Source organism: Paroedura picta, chromosome 18, assembly GCF_049243985.1.
Source record: "Paroedura picta isolate Pp20150507F chromosome 18, Ppicta_v3.0, whole genome shotgun sequence".
NCBI classification, from domain to species: Eukaryota; Metazoa; Chordata; class Lepidosauria; order Squamata; family Gekkonidae; genus Paroedura; species Paroedura picta.
The window spans coordinates 1861002-1879035 of NC_135386.1; the positions used below are offsets into that span (position 1 = coordinate 1861002).

The window sequence follows — 18034 nt, forward strand, 5'->3', positions numbered from 1 at the left end:
ATCCTCATTATTCCTTCCGCTTGTCTGCTGGAAACACTGATCCGGAACAGTTTTGACTTTAGGGCAGGAGGAGGGCTAGGAGGGAGATGCCTGGCTTTAGTTGGCTGCTGTTTGTAAATGGTCTGAAGCTGGTACTTAAAAGCCCCCCGGGGTGAACTGAGCGTAAGAACATAAGTCATACTGGATCAGGCCAACAGCCCTTTCAGTCCAACACCCAGTGACCCACAGTGCCCAAAACCCAGCCTGTGAAGTAGGTGGGCTGAGAGAGCTCTGAGAGAACTGTTCTGTGAGAAGAGCTCTGAGAGAACCGGCACAGGGTTACCCAGCAAGCTGCATGTAATAATTAAACTTTGTTGGTCTTAAAGGTGCCACTGGACTCAAATTTTGTTCTAAGATTCAACAATAAGTTTCACAGCCAAGTGGAGATCTGAACCCAGGTCCCACCTAAAACCAGAGTGGCAAATTAGCAGACGCCTTCTCAAAAAAAAAAACAATCAAAGTGTTTTGCTCACATCTTCCGACCAAACACGATGCTGTGAGTTGATGCGTGCCAGTTTGTTGGACTCGGCTGCACACGTAGCACAAGATGGCTCAGGCTTTCACGGCTGACGCACACAAGCTGAAGATGACAATGGATCAACGAGATGTTCCAGCTGCCCGACAAGAGAGCTGTCCTCAGGGAGAAGGTGGTGGCTGAGGGGTGCATGCATGGGTGTGTGGGGGGAAGGCTCTGACGGAAATGCCTTGCAGTCTTTCACTCTGGCCTTTCCTAGAGATTTTGTTATACTCCAGTGAAAGGTGCAATGCACAAGCTTTAAAATAATGGAGTATGCAATCTTTGCAAGAACAGCCAAAGAGCCCTGCTGGAGCAGACCAGTGACCCATCTAGTCCAGCATCCTGTCTCATACAGCGGCCTGCAATGAGGCCTGAAGACCAAGGCCTTTCTCTGATGTTGCCTCCTGGCATTGGGATTCAGAGGTTTAGTGCCTCTGAACATGGAGGTTCCCTTCAGCCACCATGGCCAGTAGCCACTGAGAGACTTCTCCATGAAATGTACTAACCCCCTTTGAATGTGTATCCCTGTGGCCATCACTACCTCATTTCCACATTTTTAACCACTCGGTGCAAACTAGTATTTCCTTCTGTCCTGAACCTACTGCCCATCGGCTTCACCGGAAGGCCTCAAATTCTAGTTTTTCGGGAGAGGGAGAAAAGGTTCCCTCAGTTAATTCTTTCCAGCCCGTGCATACTTTTATAAATCTCTATCATGTCCCCTCTTAAGTCATCTCTTTTCTAAACTGAAAAGAGTTCCAGACTCTTTAGCTTTCCCTCATGGGTGTCCTAGATATGGAAACCTGATATGAAAGATACATAGATACCCTTCTATGTGGGAGGGAGGAGGGACTGACACTTTGGGAATTAGGGCTTTTTAAAAATGGGATTAGGGGGTTTTATGGAATATTATGGAATTTATATTTTATGCAACCCAGGGGGAGTCAACCTGTGGTCCTCCAGATGTTCATGGACTACAATCCCCATGAGCCCCTGCCAGCAAACACTCATGGGGATTATAGTCCACGAACATCTGGAGGACCACAGGTTGACTCCCCCTGATGCAACCCACCTTAACCCACCTTGAGTGCTTAGAGGAAGGCAGGAGATAAATGTAAAAATAATAGTAATGTTAGCTAAATAGAGACACCTATATCATGTGATAAATAAAGCATGCGAGGCAAACAGAGACCCTTATATTGTGAGGTAAACAGAAGATGTGAGGTAAACAGTATATGTGAGGTAGAGACCCTTATATTGTGAGGTAATTAAAGGATGTGAGGTAAACTGAGGTAAATGGAGGACCCCCCCCCCTTTTGCCGGTCTCATATTTTTAACTTGACTGACAAGGTGCAGAAATATATTTAACCAGGGGGCATTTAACAGAAAGTATTTGTAAAGGCCCAAAGGATGCGTGGATGGCTTAAAGCAAAAAAGGGGCTCTCGAATGAAGCAAATTCTGAGGGGAGAAATTTCTCTTCGCCCTCTTAAAGGCTGAGGCGGACTCGGCCCCTCCCATTCCAGAGGCCCTGATTGGCTGACCACCACGTGGATTTGCATAACGCCTAACGAGCCCCCGGGATTGGTGGAGAGCTCCCCGGAGAGGTGGGGCTTTGGGGGATGCTTGCCTCACGGATCCTAAAACCTGGACTTAGGCAGCTGCTCTGCTCCAAAAGTCAAAATGCGAATTTAGCAAATGAGAGCGTGACGATTTTCCACGCATAACCCAGCTGAGCATGCATCAAGGTCTCAGCTGGGCCATGCGGGGGGACGTGAAGCCGAACTCTTCTGCAAGCGTTTGGTAGGGGAGGGGCCAATGTCACGAAATTGCTGCTGCCCAGGAGGGTAAAAGACCCTCTTTAAGGATCCCATTGTTTAAAAGACCAGGGCATTGGGATGTTTCTCCAAACACAGCAAGATACGTTCTCCCCGCAGCCACCCACCTTGTCATCCTCTCCTTTGCTTGTAAACACTGCCCAACATAAGTCAGGAATCCCCATGAACTGCTCCCCAATGGGACTACTCTCTTTAAAACCAGTGGAACAATGTTTGCACAATGCAATAATATAAGAAGAGCCCTCAGTAGATCTAATCCAGCATCTGGTCTCATACAGGGACCAACTGGTTCCTCTGGAAGTCCAACGACAGGGTATCCAGAAGCCTTAATGTTGTTGACCGGGATTCAAAGGTTGGCTGCCTCTGAACATGGAGGTTCCCTTTAGTCACCATAGCTATGGGACCCTAACAGACCTCTCCTTCACGGAATCTGTCTAATCCCCCTTGTTTTTGACTGTAGCCATCACTACACCCTCTGGCAGTGACTCCCACCTTTGAATTGCTTGGCATGCAAAGAAATATTTCCTTTTGTCCATCGTAAATCTACGGCGGGAGGCCGAGCACAGCTCCTCAGATGCTGATAAAAACAGGAGCATCAGGGGCAAGGTGTTAAGGGAAACATGACGTGAACAGGGGAACTGTGATTTTAGACGGACAATAGGGTCTGAACTGGTTTGGTGCGTCAGACCATCTGTAAGGGGGACAGTCCTGGGAGCATCAGAAGTGGCCATGTCTCTGCCCATTCCCCTCCAAAACAATACCAGCCAGATTGCAATTATCTGTGGAGTGCCCAAGCGAGCCCCGACCAAAGCTGTCAAGGGAAGACCATGGGAGAGCCTGCGTGGCGTCGTGGTTGAGAGCAGTGGCCTCTAATCTGGAGCACTGGGTTGGATTCCCCACTCCTCCTCCACATGCAGCCAGCTGGGGTGACCTTGGGCTAGTCGACTGTCTTGGGGCTGTTCTTGCAGAGCAGTTCTCTCAGAGCTCTCTCAGCCCCACCCACCTCACAGGGTGTCTGTTGCGGGGAGAGGAAGCGAACGCGATGGGAAGCCCCTTGGGAGACTTCACTTCGGGTAGTGAAAAGCGGGGTATAAAGCCCAACGCTTCTTCTTTTCCTTATGCAGAATCGAAACAGCTTTATTTAAAACCTGGATTAGCTGCCTTTCTACTTTCCTGAACTCAAGGCGGCTTAAAGTTGTAAAGTATACAATATTTTTAAAGAAAAAAGCCAAACACCTAAAAGATCTCCAATTAGCACTGCCAATAAATAAAAACAAAGTCAAATGCAACCCTAAATAAAGCCGTCTTCATATGTCTCCTAACGAGGGAAGGTGAACGGGCCAGGCGTACCTGCCTGGAGGTCCATAATCAAGGGGCCGCCCCTGAAAAGGCCCTGCTCTTGTGTGCCCTTCCAAATGCGCTTCTTTGATTGATGAGACTGTCAGGAGAGCCTCTCTGTGTGATCCGATTCCCAGGCAGGGATGCAGGGGAGCAGATGGACTTCTGAAACCCTGGTCTCAATTCATGTTGGCCTCAAAAGGACGGGTCATTATCAAGCGTGCGGATCGTTATCCATTTCAGAAACAAGAAGATACTGGAAAATTGCCTTTATTATTTTAAAAACAATTTTTATTCCGTATATTTAGAAATGTGTATTTTTTTTTTAATAACGGCAAAGAAAAAAAAAAAGAGAATCAGCCACACCTGTATAGCTAAATAACCGATCAACAGAATGCAGTGGTATAATTATCTAAACAGAAATAGTGCTGATGTGCCGTAATAAATTGTCTATTAGTAAAAAAATACATTTCCGGGCACATAGTACAGCCTCCTTATCACAAATTACAGTAGGGATATTTCTTTCCTTTTCATTTTTTTTTTTTCAAGAATGTAATCAAACTAGAGAATCCCGAGTTAGTGTTTTTTGTTTAAATGCAGCGCTTTTCAAAAAGGTAAATAACTTTGTGCATTTTTATTTTCTTCTTTTTTTTTTTTAAAAAAAAGAAAAAGTCCTTTCCCCGCCCTCCACACACGGTAGAAATTCTGCGTTATTGCTGCAAGATGTCAAAATTCAAGGCTCAAAAGGTATGAGAATACAAAGATATTAAGAAAACAGTTTTGTAATTTTTATATATATTTATATATATAAAAAGGTAAAGCTTATAAAAGTTAAATTTACAAACTGAGAACCAAAAAAAAAAAGAGAGAAGAAAACCAAACAAACAAACAAAAAAAGAGAGAGTGGCATACACGGGGTTATATACAAGCCATCTAGAACGTCTATAAATTTCCCAGAATGCATAGCAGAAAACATACCATTAATTTCTTCGTGGGCTTCTCTGGTTGATCAATGGAAAAAAAAAAAAAAAGGATAAAGTGGTTTTCCTTTCCAGATTCTCTCTCTCTCTCTAGATCCGCAATGCCCACAAATTAAATCAGTTTCTCAGTCTGTCTCAAGATTTTCTTTTTTCTTTTTTAATCTAAGTAAGCACAGAAGCCATACAAATTTAGGAGAACGGAGAATAAGGATGAGAGCGAAGACAGGTAAAAACGTAGAAGGGTAAGGCATCCCTGCAGGTTAATATGTTTTAAAGGTCGTCAATCTACAGGCTGCCAAAGGCAAATGAACCATCGTCACCTCCACATGCGTGGTCTCTCTTTCTCCCTATGACACCCTCCCTCGCCCTCCCTGAATTGTGGTGTTTCATGTACAATTAAAGCAGACGTGCATGTAAGTCACCCCTTTTTAGCAAAAGGGGGAAAGAGGGGGGGGGAAATTATTGTGCTAGCCAAAAAAGATGATTTCCACTTCCTGGGTAAACGGTGTTAGAAAGAAACAAACTGCCCGTTTTAGAAACAACCTGGTGTAAGCAATATAGTCTTTTGCATATTCTGAAACGCACAAGCGTGCGTTTTGGGGTTTTGTTGTTGTTTTTGTTTGTCTGTTGTCCTATAGAAAAGGTTTAGTAAGAAAAAGGCCAAATTCAGCAGGGGATCCTCTGAAAAGTTACAAATTGCATTGCTTCCGTGGTAGTCAAAGAGAGACTGAAACGATGGTGAGTCCTCCTCGTCCGTGTTAAGAAAAGCCAAAGAGAACCACGCGGGCACCTCGCCTTGGTCCCTGGGGTGCCCTGCTCTGCCGATGGACGGCATGTGCCCTGACCATGGTTCGAGAACGTACACACCCTCCGTTGTTAGTCAAAGCAAAGATTGCCTGAACACTAAAGAGAACGGTTAATACTTGATAACGAGTTTCCGGGCAAGGTCGTTTGTTTTTGTTTTTTTTAAACAAGAGAAAAAATCTTGATTTCACACTTAGGACCGTCTACTAACGTTAAGGGTTAGAAGTGATCTATTAGAACTGAGACACAGTTTGCTCCAACAAGATAGTTTGGATCACCGGGAAGAGACTTGTTCTGCCAGGTTTTGGGGTCACCTGTAGGAGGAAAACAATGTGGTAGTTTAGTATCCATCATCAAAACGGCAAGCCACTGGATAACAACACCCCTCACGTTTACGCTTTCCTGCTACGCTGCCTCCTGGGTTTCTAGCCGGGAAATATAACCTTTAGCGAGGAGAGGGGTCTAAGTCGGGGGGAACTCAAAGCAGTGCTGCTCACTGCTCGGTGGAAGCCTCTTCTTTCGATTAAGCTGCGCCTTGCAGAGTCCTGCACTTTATTAAACTACCCTAGCCAAGAGTTCGGAAGCCGTCCCCGACGAACGTCTGAAAGACGGTTTCAGAGAACTGTGTTCTTCCCCAAGAAGACCTGGGGCCGACACCCAAGCAGCGGGATTTGAGTGGAACTCAACTGTGCAAAGAGCTCCCGCCTGTTATGCAGAACGAGGCCAGGGCAGGAGTAGGGAGAAGCAGAAAGCAGTGGCCACACGCATCTGCTGCAGAGCTCTTTTCCACCCGGTGCAATGAATGGACCAGAGAGAACCACTTTTAACAGCGTGAGGTGTCCAAATGCCAACTGGGCCTGTGAAGGCCGATCGAGGGCTTTCAAAGTGTCGCTGCAAATTCTCAGGAACGGGCATCAGCTCTTTTGGTTTCTATCCTATGTAAACGGGAGATTCTCTTAGGCTACCTGCTTCCAAGTTCTCTTTGAGGTCTGCACCAAACCTGCGAGGATAAGTAAAGGCGAGGGCGTGTTTAGTCCCCTGATTTGAGCTCCTGTGGCCCGAATCCTACGCAGTTATTCCCACTGTGCTCGATTCTCCTCTAATTCCACTCCCAATCTCCCAGGGGCCCTTTGCCAACCATCACCTCTCTCCCCTGGTGCAGAACAGAGATGTAGCCCTTCCGTGGAGCTGAGTTTGTGCATATAGGCACGGGAAACCTCACAATCCCGTTCATACTGGGCCTAGATTGACTTTGCTTTTCGCTAGTGTCACAGAGTTCATTCAAGTTCTAGTGCTCTACAGAAAGCAGGAAGGGAGTTCCACCGTTCTTGCGAGAAACTCATGGAAACAGACATGATGCACACAATGACCGATATGCAGAGGTAATGGCAACATCTCAAGAAAATTGGACTATTAGGAGCAGTTTGGCATTCGCTTGTAGATCTGGAGGCCCTGGTTTGCAATTTATGCTTGGATAATCAACCGATCACCCCAGCCCGACCTTGGAAAATGGGTTTACGCTTGGATCTAGAAAAATAACATCAGACAGAGAGTGATGCCTTGCTAAGAGGAGAGGTGTTGGCTCTCAGCAGCACTTTGGGAGGGGAATTTCTTAAATCAGGCGTTTCTTAAATATGAAGGAGCAGGCCAGAGTGGTTAGTGACTGTAGCGCCAAGCACACCTTCCTCACATGGGGCAGAAACCAAAACCTGAAAAACAGAATCTAGAACTCCGTGGGATTGGGGCAACTTTTCCCTAACGCTAAATAAATTTTGCTATCTTGGGAGGAAGGGTTAAGTACTGGTCGTGCTACGGGGTTACTTAAACTTGGACGTGAGTTGTCCCCCTCTGTTCCATGAGATGAGATGAATCGGGGGAATACATTTTCGGGGAGAATGTCCTAGTGCTTCTGGCTTCTTAAAATGTGTCGCAGGTGAGGTTAGTATGTACAACCAAAATGTTTGTTTCAGAGGACAGAACATGGGAGGAAAAAAACATGTTGGAAAAAAAGTCGGAGAGAGAGACAGCAGGAGTGCGAGAGAGCAGAGAAAGAGATCCCATAACCAACTGATTGTTTTTTTTTTTTAAGAAAGAGAGAAAACAAGTATTTATTTAAGACACAGTATGGCTTACACATCAGAAGAAGACAAAAGAGTTGGCCGATTGTGAGCTTGTCTCAAGGAGCAAAATTACTGATAACACACCACATTGAAATTACGCTTTTAGCTGCGAGGGAGACGGACAGCCCCGGTTACAGACGGAAAAGGAGGAGACACCACCCCCCCTCCCCGTCACAAACACGCACACGCACGCACACACAGACAGGAGCAGACAAAAAAAATATACTCTAACCGGGAAAGGAAGCAGGTCTTTTGCGCAACAGCTGAGGTGACTGGGCAGAATCGGCACCATTATTTTTTTTTGTTGTTGATTCCCTTCCCTTCCCTTCAAGTAAATTCATGAACAGGTTCAGCGGTTACAAAATCGTATGTGGAAAAGCGCTATACTCGGAAGCCGTTTATATGGATTATTCGAGGGTCCCCTATGACTTGAAACAGTCAGATTGTGTAGCGCTTCCAAGGGGGGGGGGGTTTCTTTTGGCGCGTTTTTTAAAAAACATACAGTAAATAGCTCCATGCAAGACATGCATAGAATACCAGTGTGGGTGGGAGAAACAAAGTCACCCCAGCCAGGATTTCTCTAAGGACTGGATCCCCCGCCCCGAAAAGCTCTATTTTCCCGCGTTCCCCGCCCGTCTTTTTTTTTCTTTTTGTTTCGACACAGTGGCAAGGAAAAGGAGAGATACATCACCGACAAAGATGAATGAATACATTTTCTTTTAAATACTGTACACGTAAGTACATTGCTCTTATATATACCATATTACAGATATGTTTACATTAAGGGTGTCAAAACAGATTTAAAGCAGCTGGAGGAGGGGGGGAGCCCCTTTAAGGTGTTTTTTTGTTTGCCCAATGTGCAGGAGAAGAGGTGAAGGGGATTCTTCCCCCCCCCGGCCCCCACCCCCAGCTGTAACATGGCAGCCGTTTCATGAAACTGCTTGAAATGCACACAGATATTCTACTTCGTCCTAATGCTCTGTTATCACCAGGGTCTCGGCCCCCTGTGGTTTTCCTCTTTTCGTTCGGCCGGAACCAAAGCAGCTACCGGGAAAGGAAAAGCACAGGGACGCAACCCCTCTCCCCCCGAAAAAAAAAGAAGACCCTTTCCATTGCATTTCATAATTTAGAAGGAGTCGGGCTGAAGCAAGCACATGTTTTTGCAGCCAAGACAGGATATTTTTTTAAAAAAATAAATTATAAGTTGTATACTGAGGACTGAGGGGGGGGGGATTCCTTTGAAAGGAGAGATCTGCGTTTCCCTTGACCCATCCACATTTATACATTCACAGCTGGTGCTTGGAAAAGCTGGCCCCACAATATGCTAGGGGCACTGGCTCAGTTTATGGGATCGTTACAGCTTTCTGTGGTCAGGGGAAAAGACTGCACCAGCGGTTAGAAGAGCCGGTCAGAATTCCTACAACCGTGGCACCCAAAAAGCCCCCCAGATTTGTGACTTTCTCATCTGAGTGTTTTGCAGCAGTATTAGTCCTTGAGAGAGAGAGAGAGACAGAGAGAGAGAAAGACAGAGAGAGAGACACACAGAGAGAGAGACAGAGAGAGAGAAAGACAGAGAGAGAGAGAGACAGAGCAAGACTGTGAGATAAGGTAGCAAGGTAGATAACGGTACCAACTGAATGGTACCACCTATGATAAATGTACACGTTATGGTTATTATCTACCTTGCCCTTCTGGTTTCCCGAATGAATTTTTGCATCATGAATTCAGTGAGAGAAAGACACTTCGTAATGAAACAAAAATGAAATGGGGGGGGGGGAGAGAGAGAGAGAGAGAGCTGACACGTATACAGTGATTCTCGGAATATATCCCGTATGTCGCACAGTGCCGCCCGTCAGTCGGGGCGGGGTTTAAATTATCCGATAGCACCCAAAAGCCCCAAAAGGACAGAGGGAGGACAGCATACCCGACGAGGAGTCGGAGGATTTGAGAGCAAAAGACCAACCATCAGGGGTCATAGACGCACAATGTGGTAAGCGCAGCTCCACCGGCTTCAGGAATTTCAGTCCGTGGGGCCCGCACATGACCAAGGGGCTGAGCAGCGTTTCACCTGCAGCAAAAGGGCAAAGGACAGAGGTTACAGCAGGGGTCACCAACGTGGTGCCCAAGGGCGCCATAAGGCCCACTGTCTCCTTTCCTGGTGCTCACCAGAGCTCAGCGAGGCCCCAATCTGCGGATTTAGACATCCGCAGATGGGGGCCGGATGTCAGTATTAAATATACAGAAGTAGACACAGGCCTCCGCCCCTCCCCATGCCCCTTATTTGCTTGTTATCCTTGTAATCTCTGCCACTATCCCCATTTCTAAACGCAACTCAAGAGGCTTTGGGGAAGCTTTTCGAAAAGGGAGTGGAAAAAGGCGAGTCCAGTTCTAATGCCAAAAGAGGGGCCGTTTTCTGACAGGTCAGGATTTTAGCCACCCAGCGGCCCTCCTCACTCCCAATAGCATGCTGCTTCGTGGCGCCTAATTTCTGAAGAGCAATCACGCCGACTTCTCTAAAAGGAAAAGAGAGGACCTTGCCAGGAGACTGTACTTCGTTTAGAAGTTTTTGTGGGCCGCTTTGGTCCCCTGTCGGGCGCAAGAAAAGCAGGATGCACTTGAAATTAACGGAAGGAATAGATCTCATCTCGAACGGAGTGGGCCGAGTGGAAAATTGCACTGCCAAATTCATGCGAAGCACCAGGACGGTTTCGCTTACCTTTCTCTTTGTCTAAAGGCGGGAGGATACTGTTGTCTCGGCAGACTTTGAAATAGATTTCTTGCTCTATTCCCTCTGGAATGGCACCTTGGGGGATGATGATGCTCACTCCCGTCTCTATGGAACTGAGGACGCCACCGTTGCTGTTGAACACGCCTCTTGCCGTGGCAACGACAGTGTGGCCGTCCTCTTCGTCGTCGTCTTCCAACGCAGAAGGACTGAAATCAAGAGAGAGAATGAAGTTCATGAACCCACGGTCCTTCAAGGTCGGTATTATCAACTCTGACTGGTAGTTGCTCTCCAGCGTCTCAAGCTGAGGTCTTTCCCATCCCCTCCTGCCTGGTCCTTTTAGCTGGAGATGCCAGGGATTGAACCTGGGACCTTCTGCCTGCCAAGCAGAGGCTCTGCCCCTGAGCCAGGGTCCCAGATCAAGGCCTTCCCCATCCCCTCCTGCCTGGTCCTTTAACTGGAGATGCCGGGGATTGAACCTGGGACCTTCTGCCTGCCAAGCAGAGGCTCTGCCCCTGAGCCAGGGTCCCAGATCAAGGCCTTCCCCATCCCCTCCTGCCTGGTCCTTTAACTGGAGATGCCGGGGATTGAACCTGGGACCTTCTGCCTGCCAAGCAGAGGCTCTGCCCCTGAGCCAGGGTCCCAGATCAAGGCCTTCCCCATCCCCTCCTGCCTGGTCCTTTAACTGGAGATGCCGGGGATTGAACCTGGGACCTTCTGCCTGCCAAGCAGAGGCTCTGCCCCTGAGCCAGGGTCCCAGATCAAGGCCTTCCCCATCCCCTCCTGCCTGGTCCTTTAACTGGAGATGCCGGGGATTGAACCCGGGACCTTCTGCCTGCCAAGCAGAGGTCTACTCCAGTTTAGTTTGCATCAGCAACACTTTCAACTGAAGTCTTTCAACACTTTGTGTCTTTCATCTCACGGGGCTGACAAGAACCCAGGAGCTTAGAGGCCTCCTGCTCAAAGGGACTGAATCAACACCCACCGCCTCCTATCAAGTCTGCGACGCCTTGGATTAGCAGCAGAGGCCGATGCTGACTTTGCTCCAACAGCCCAGCAACTTGCCCCGGACCAGGCCTTACCTCACAGGAATGGCTTTAGGCACGGCGCTGATGTTATTTGGTTGGTACTTGAGCTTCTCCGCCTGCACGGAGAAGTTCTCCATCGCGCTGTCAAACTCCGCGTGAGGCTGTGAGGAGCTGTGTGCTTTAGAAACGGGCTGGGGAGAATTCTGGGGTTTCAACGCCAACTCCGGCTTGGGCTGATGCTCGTCCGGCAGGAGGTTGTGGTTGAACTTGGGGCTCTCAAACTTGCGCTCAAACGGCCGGGCGGCACTTGTGTAAGGCTTCGTCGTGAAACGGTTGTAAGCCGGGGTGACCGTCTTGGAGATCGGCTCCGTCCCGTTGACCGGCCCTTTATCGGGGAAGCTTTTCTGAGGGAAGTAGGTGGACTGAACGGTGTCCTCTCGGCTGGAAGACCGGAAGGCGACTGGCTTGTTCTGAGAGGGTGGCGGGTCGGGCTTGGACACGGTGGAATTCTGGAATTCGGACACGGAGTTGACTGGGGGGGGGGAGGGAGAGAGATTTTAGGAATGATCACAACATGACTCACCCGGCCAAGTCGTCTGCAGACAGGATGGTGCGAATGCAATGAAGGGACATCATTTAATTTACACAGTAAAAGCTGTTTAGCAGTGTGAAATTAATTGTCTGAATCCCGTTGCTACCTGCCCTGAACCCACCGGGAAAGACAGGCTATAAAAATAAAATCATTGTTATTGTTACCTGTAACTGTTGTTCATTGAATGCTCACCTGTGCAGCTGCCCAGGGAGGCCCTGCACATAAGCACACCTACGTGGGACTGCACAGGTACTATGGTGACAAAAACCGAATGGCCACCGGGGCAGTTACAGAGGGCAGTGCGTATGCGCAGTCCTACGTGGAACTACACGGGGACCACGACTATGGACACATCGCTAGGGGGACACGCTGCAATCCACAGCCTGAAGACTTCGACGACTGAAAGGCGACATGTGAACCTTCGCACTGGACATGAATACAATGCTCCCCGTGTGACATCATCACACAACACAACATGAGACGCAACGGACTGATTCCGTGAGAAGTACAAAAAAATATATCCACCCAGGCGCCTACCTTCCGGAAGAGCAGGTTTGGGCTGGAGAGACACGATCGGGTTGTTAATGGACTGAGGTTGTGTGTAGTGTACCGGGGGCGCGGGGGGAGGTGGCGTCACCGGCGGGATCGGCTCGTAGCGCTTCTCGGCCGCAACCCTCTCCAACGGCTCCACGTCTAGGGACTTCCCCCTGCAGGGAAAGACGGGAAGGGCAGCAGGTCAGTTTCCGACGGGCACCACCCACTTCACCCGCTTGGCGTTTCTTCCGGTCGCTCTCCCCGACACGCCTTTCTGAAAGGCTGTTTTGTAACCCGGAGGCCAATCCGTAACACGGCATGTCCTCTGCTCCACCAAGATAATGATAACACAAACAGAAAAGGTAGATCTTTGTGCTTTGGCAAACGGGCACGCCCTTCGTGTGCTTGAGTGGAGAAACGAGGCCCATTCGCTCCTCCGGGAGACGGCAGAAGGAACCCTGCCTCAGGACGGGTGTTAGCATAAACCTTGCGACCCTCCGGAAGCAGCGATATTAAAAAGCACAAGAGAATCTGAACAGCACCGCTTGGTTAGAGAGATTAGTAAGACAAAGCCGTAGGGATGCCAAACAACGCAGGTGACCTTTGGGTGCATTTTATGGGTGGAACCACAGCTTTTTCCTTTTGTTTTCCGCAAGGCCCATTTTGCTTGTCAAGCAAGGGTGGGGGGAAGCAATTTCAAAAAAAACCAAAACGATCCAGGGATCCGTTCGATACACCCAACATCAGGAATCTACAATGTCATCGCATCCAGAATGTCATTGCATGAGCTTCAGTAGCTTTATGTGCATATTTTAAAATCAGGGACGTTCTAGACATTTCTTTCCTTGCCTCCCCGAGCTATTCTTACTGTCAATAGCCAACCCTTTTTTTTTTTTTTTGAGTTGACCCAGGTTAAAATTGTGAAGGCCGTTTCTAGTGATCCTGCACATAACGCCTGTGAGAGTCCAGGACAGGAGAGAGAGAGAGAGGAAAGAGAGAACACCTTGAGAACAACCTCACACCAACGGGGTTCTTACCACCTGACGCTCCTTTTCGAGTAGGCATAGCTAGTGCAAGAGCCGAGCAATCTAGGCGACGGCAAAGCGAGGCGGCAACAGAACAGAAGAGAAATGGGTCATTCTAGCTTAAGCACATCTCTTTCAGCGCAAGACTGGTTTGCAAGCACCTTCCCTTTCTTCTCCCCTCAAAAGCCACCCTGTGAGGCAGGTGGGGCCGAGAGAGCTCTGAGAGAACTGTCCTGTGAGAACAGCCCTAAGAGACGCTGGAGGAGAGGCTTGGCCCAAGCCTGGACAATGAAAGGGAAGCAGCGCCCTGAGATGGGAGACTCACTTGGAAGAGTAGTTGGTGTAGTTCAGCTGATTATGGAGATGGGCTGGCTTTGCAGGCTCCGGGTGGTGGCTGGGGGGCACCTGTGCCCCGGCAGGCTTGTTCTCGTAGCTGCGGCGGTCGAAGTAGGAGAGCTGCTTGCGATAGTACTCCTCGTCCTCCTCGGGGTCGTAGTGGTTTGCCCGGACGATGTCCTCGGGGGGTTTCGCTTGAGGCCGCTGCGGTTCGGGAGCCCTGGGAGCCAAAAAAAGAGGACGGAGAAACGGTGTTGGGAAACCAAAGCCAGCCGATTGACAAGGAGCAACACTCCCGAGACCGGCTCACCCAAGCGGTGTGCTTCGTGACCTGGAGCCCCACGGTGGTTACGTGAAAACCCAAGACGCTGATACAGTGATAACCCCTTGGGGGTATTTAAGCCCCTTTTCTCCAGCCTCCTCAACAGAGCTTTTATGAATGGCAATTCTTCTCCATATCCCCTCCGCCAATACGCTTCTGATGGGTTTACCCCATTGCCCCCTGACGACCGAGGACAACCCCTGCCGCGTCCTCGAATTGCACTGCAGCGGTTACCTGTAAGCTGGTTTGTCGTGTTCGTATTGGTTTTGAGAGACCGGCTTCGGGACGCTCGCTGGGGCCATGTTAGGCTTCGGCGCGAGCTCCGGAGGCTGCTGAAAGACAAAAAGGAGGGCAAAATCAAAGGGACGCCAGGGATTTTAAGCCTCCACGTGATGGCATTGTGCTCCGGGTGGATTCGTGCGACTGGGAACGCTGCCCAGCTGGAACCCAGCATCTTACTGGGAGAGAAGTTTCAACCAAGTGCGTGACTCTCCCCTCGGAAAGGAGCTAGGCTGACAGGCCAAACTTTCGGCAAGCTATGTCCGAGAGTTCGGTACTTCTACAATGTTTTAAGAACTTTACGTATGTTGACTAGAGGGACGGACCAGAACGAATGGGATGACATTAATTCAAAAGAAATTCCGTCTAAACCTCCGGAAGAAGTTCCTGACAGTTAGAGCGGTTCCTCAGTGGAACAGGCTTCCTCAGGAGGTGGTGGGTTCTCCATCTTTGGAGATTTTTAAGCAGAGGCTGGAGAGCCATCTGACGGAGAGGCTGATTCTGTGAAGGCTCAAGGGGGTGGCAGGGGACAGTGGGTGAGCGAGAGGGTTGTGAGTGTCCTGCATAGTGCAGGGGGTTGGACTAGATGACCCTGGAGGTCCCTTCCAACTCTACGATTCTATGATTCTAAGAAGTGGTTTCTCTACCTTGACGACCGGGACGTCATTCGAGTCCTTGATTTTCTCCAGTGACGACGACCTCTTGTTCTCGAACATTTTAACCCTTGTGAGAACAGACTGGGGCTTCATGGCTGGGTCATCCTCTTCTTCGGCCGGTTGCGTAGGCAGTGGTTTACTGTGGGAAGGCAGAGCTTCTGGTTTGCTCGGCAGCGGAAGGGGAGGGTGGGCCCCAGCGGGATTGTGGGAAGGCTCGTGCGGCCCGACTTTCGCCGCGAACCCTTGGGGCAGAGGCGGCTCGTAGCCTCTGGGCTGCGCCTCGAAGTAATGCTTCGGCTCGGGCGACCTGGGCGCCGCGGAGGCGTAGGCGGGCGTCTCGGCTTTGTATCTTCCGTGAGCCTCGTAGCCGGCGGCAGACTGCTCCTCGTACCTCAGCGGCGGGAGGCCGAAATTCTTGGAGGCGTGCTCGTAGCGAGGCCTGTTGTCGTAGGCCGCCGCAGGAGGGGGCTCTTCGAAGCGGGGTTGTGCTGGGAAATAGCATCGCCGGTCTGTGCTCTCGTCTGCGTTCGGCCGGGGGTCGAAGTCCCGAGGCGGCTGGCTGTCGAACGGCGGCCTGGCCGGGAAGGGCTGCTTCTCCTCATAGTACGCCCAGTGGTCTTCGTAGGGAGGCGTGCGCTCCTCGTACTGGAGGCGGGGGTCGTAGCCGCGAGGCAGCTGGTCGACGTAGTTTGTGGACTCATACCTGTACGCCAAGGGCTCGTAATCTCGGCCGGGCTGCTTGTCCGGGTACTGGCCTTGCGGTTCGTAGGCCAGGCCGGGCTCCTTGTCCTGCCGCGGCGCCGCGTGGCCGTGGGACGGCGGCTTCAGGGCGTAGTTCTGCCGGGGGGGTTCCTCGTTGAGGTACGGCTCTTCGCTCAGGTAGGGGTCTTTCCTGTACATCTGCAGCAAAAGCACAAGAGTTGGCTTCGTGCATCGGAAGAGCTGAGAACATTAAGGGCTAATATGTGGCGGGACGTTAAAAAAACCCCTCAAATCCAGCCTTTGGCCCTTCTCCAAATCAACACAGGTCATTGTTTTTATGAATTCAATGTGTCAATAGGTTTAAAATCAATAAATGACAGAGGGAATCAGTCTACAACCATGGCTCTCCCTAGAGCTGCTTTTCTCTACCCAAAGGAGTCTCAAAGCGGCTTCCAATCACCTTCCCTTTTTTCTCCCCACAAGAGACACCCTGTGAGGGAGGGGAGGCTGAGAGAGCCCTGAGATTACTGAAGAAGAAGAAGAAGAGTTGGTTCTTTTATGCCACTTTTCCCTACCCGAAGGAGTCTCAAAGCAGCTTACAATCGCCTTCCCTTTCCTCTCCCCTCAACAGACACCTTGTGAGGTAGATGAGGCTGAGGGAGCCCTGATATTCCTGCTCAGTCAGAACTGCTTTATCAGGACTGTGACTAACCCAAGGTCACCCAGCTGGCTGCACGTGGGGGAGCGGGGAATCAAACCCAGCTAACCAGATTACAAGTCAGTGCTGCTAACCACTACACCAACCTGGCTAGCTAGGGACGTAGGCCCTACCCAAAAGATACTTATCATCCTTGAGTGAGTCAAGATATAAATGCTTGCTACATCTCCCCTATATTTTTATGTTTATTTATACCCTTTCTCCCAAAAAGGGAACCCAAAGCACCTTACGTCATTCTTTCCTCTATAAAATCCTGACAACAACCCTGCGAGGTAGGTTAGGCAGAGAGAATGTCACCCAGCAAGCTTCTAGGGTAACAGTGGGGATTTGAACCTGGATCTCCCAGGTCCTGGTCCAACCATGAAACCGTGCTGGCTCTCTACCAGAATTCGGTGGCTGTAAGATCCTTGTGTGGCCAACCGAATGCTTGTGTTTGCGTGTAGGTTGGTTTCTGTTTTCTTCCTTTGGTCAAATTTCTTCCCTATCTGGCTGCTCCCACTTCAGCATGCAAACATTCGGGAAAGAGCAAAACTGCTTTGTTTTTTGTTTTCTTAATTTTAAAATCGGCTCGAAAACCTCTGGCAGGGTCCGACACATTCCAGCAACCAAAGTACTGGGCGACCTGGAGCCATCTCCTCTTAATCACAGGCAGGCCACAAAGCAGAGGCAGATTTGGGAGGAAAACTCACGTTTCCCCCAAAGTCACGTTAACATCCCGGACATAACGAAAACCCACGCGTTCATCGAAAAAGAGGAAAGGAGCAAAAGTTCCGCACAAAACGAGCCTGCAGCTTCTAATTTGCACGTCGGATTTCCCGCCGCAGAATTCACTGAGCCCATGCAAGCCCAAAGTGAGATGATTTGTTAAGATTCTCTTTTGTGAGCCGTGCGCATGCGCGGAAAAATCAAGAGGGCGGCATCAGCTGCAAGGAGGGGGCGGGGGAAGCAAATTAGGATTGCGTGCGAGCTTTCGACATGGCGTCGTGAAACCGGGCCGTGCGGAGGTACCTTTGGCGGGTCTACGTGCAACGACAAGGGAGGCAGGTCTGGATCTCTGGCCGTGATATGAGGCGGCTCCGTGCCGGGCGTTCTTAGGGGGCCGGCTTGCGACTGGAAAGAGTTGTACGGGGCCAGGCCTGGCTCCTCCAGCCTGACATTAGAGAGGCTGAGACTGGGGCGGACGGTGGAAGTTGAGCAGGCCGCAGGGTTGGGTTCTGGCGACGGGGGAAGGTAGGGGGCTGCCGGCAAGGCTTCGGCTTTCTGTGGAACGTTCAAAATATAGAGGGTTTTCTTCGGTACGGTCTGCACACTTTGTCAGGTCGTGAGAGCACAAGGGCTAAGCTGTGGGGCAAATACGGCCATGCACATTTTACAGAACATTCTACAGCGAACCCAGTCTCCGAGGGCTCTGCGGATGCACAGAGGTTAAATAAAAAACCCACCGCTCTATGCCACTCAAGACTTTCCTGGCTGGCAGGAAAGGCTG

At 50.0% G+C, this 18034-nt stretch overlaps 2 protein-coding genes across 18 annotated transcripts in view; both read right to left on the reverse strand.

Moving 5' to 3' along the window:
* ENTREP2 (endosomal transmembrane epsin interactor 2) overlaps positions 1–3850 on the reverse strand; it is a 104107-nt gene extending 100257 nt beyond the window's left edge. Inside the window, exon 1 of the mRNA XM_077318351.1 lies at positions 3740–3850. The gene's annotated coding sequence lies outside the window, so the exon portion shown is untranslated. The remainder of the gene's footprint in view (positions 1–3739) is intronic.
* A 131-nt stretch (positions 3851–3981) lies between these two features.
* Positions 3982–18034, reverse strand: part of TJP1 (tight junction protein 1) — a 140792-nt gene continuing 126739 nt past the window's right edge. For 5 of the 17 annotated variants that reach the window (XM_077318315.1, XM_077318324.1, XM_077318327.1 and 2 more), the window contains 10 exons: positions 17557–17808; positions 15120–16028; positions 14428–14525; positions 13861–14091; positions 13548–13598; positions 12514–12683; positions 11439–11916; positions 10348–10565; positions 9556–9699; positions 3982–5825 (listed from right to left, as the gene is read on the reverse strand). In XM_077318315.1, the coding sequence (XP_077174430.1) occupies positions 5731–5825; positions 9556–9699; positions 10348–10565; positions 11439–11916; positions 12514–12683; positions 13548–13598; positions 13861–14091; positions 14428–14525; positions 15120–16028; positions 17557–17808 (2646 nt within the window). In that variant the 3' untranslated portion in view covers positions 3982–5730. The remainder of the gene's footprint in view (positions 5826–9555; positions 9700–10347; positions 10566–11438; positions 11917–12513; positions 12684–13547; positions 13599–13860; positions 14092–14427; positions 14526–15119; positions 16029–17556; positions 17809–18034) is intronic. The other 12 variants (XM_077318316.1, XM_077318325.1, XM_077318330.1 and 9 more) reach the window with 11 other exon arrangements.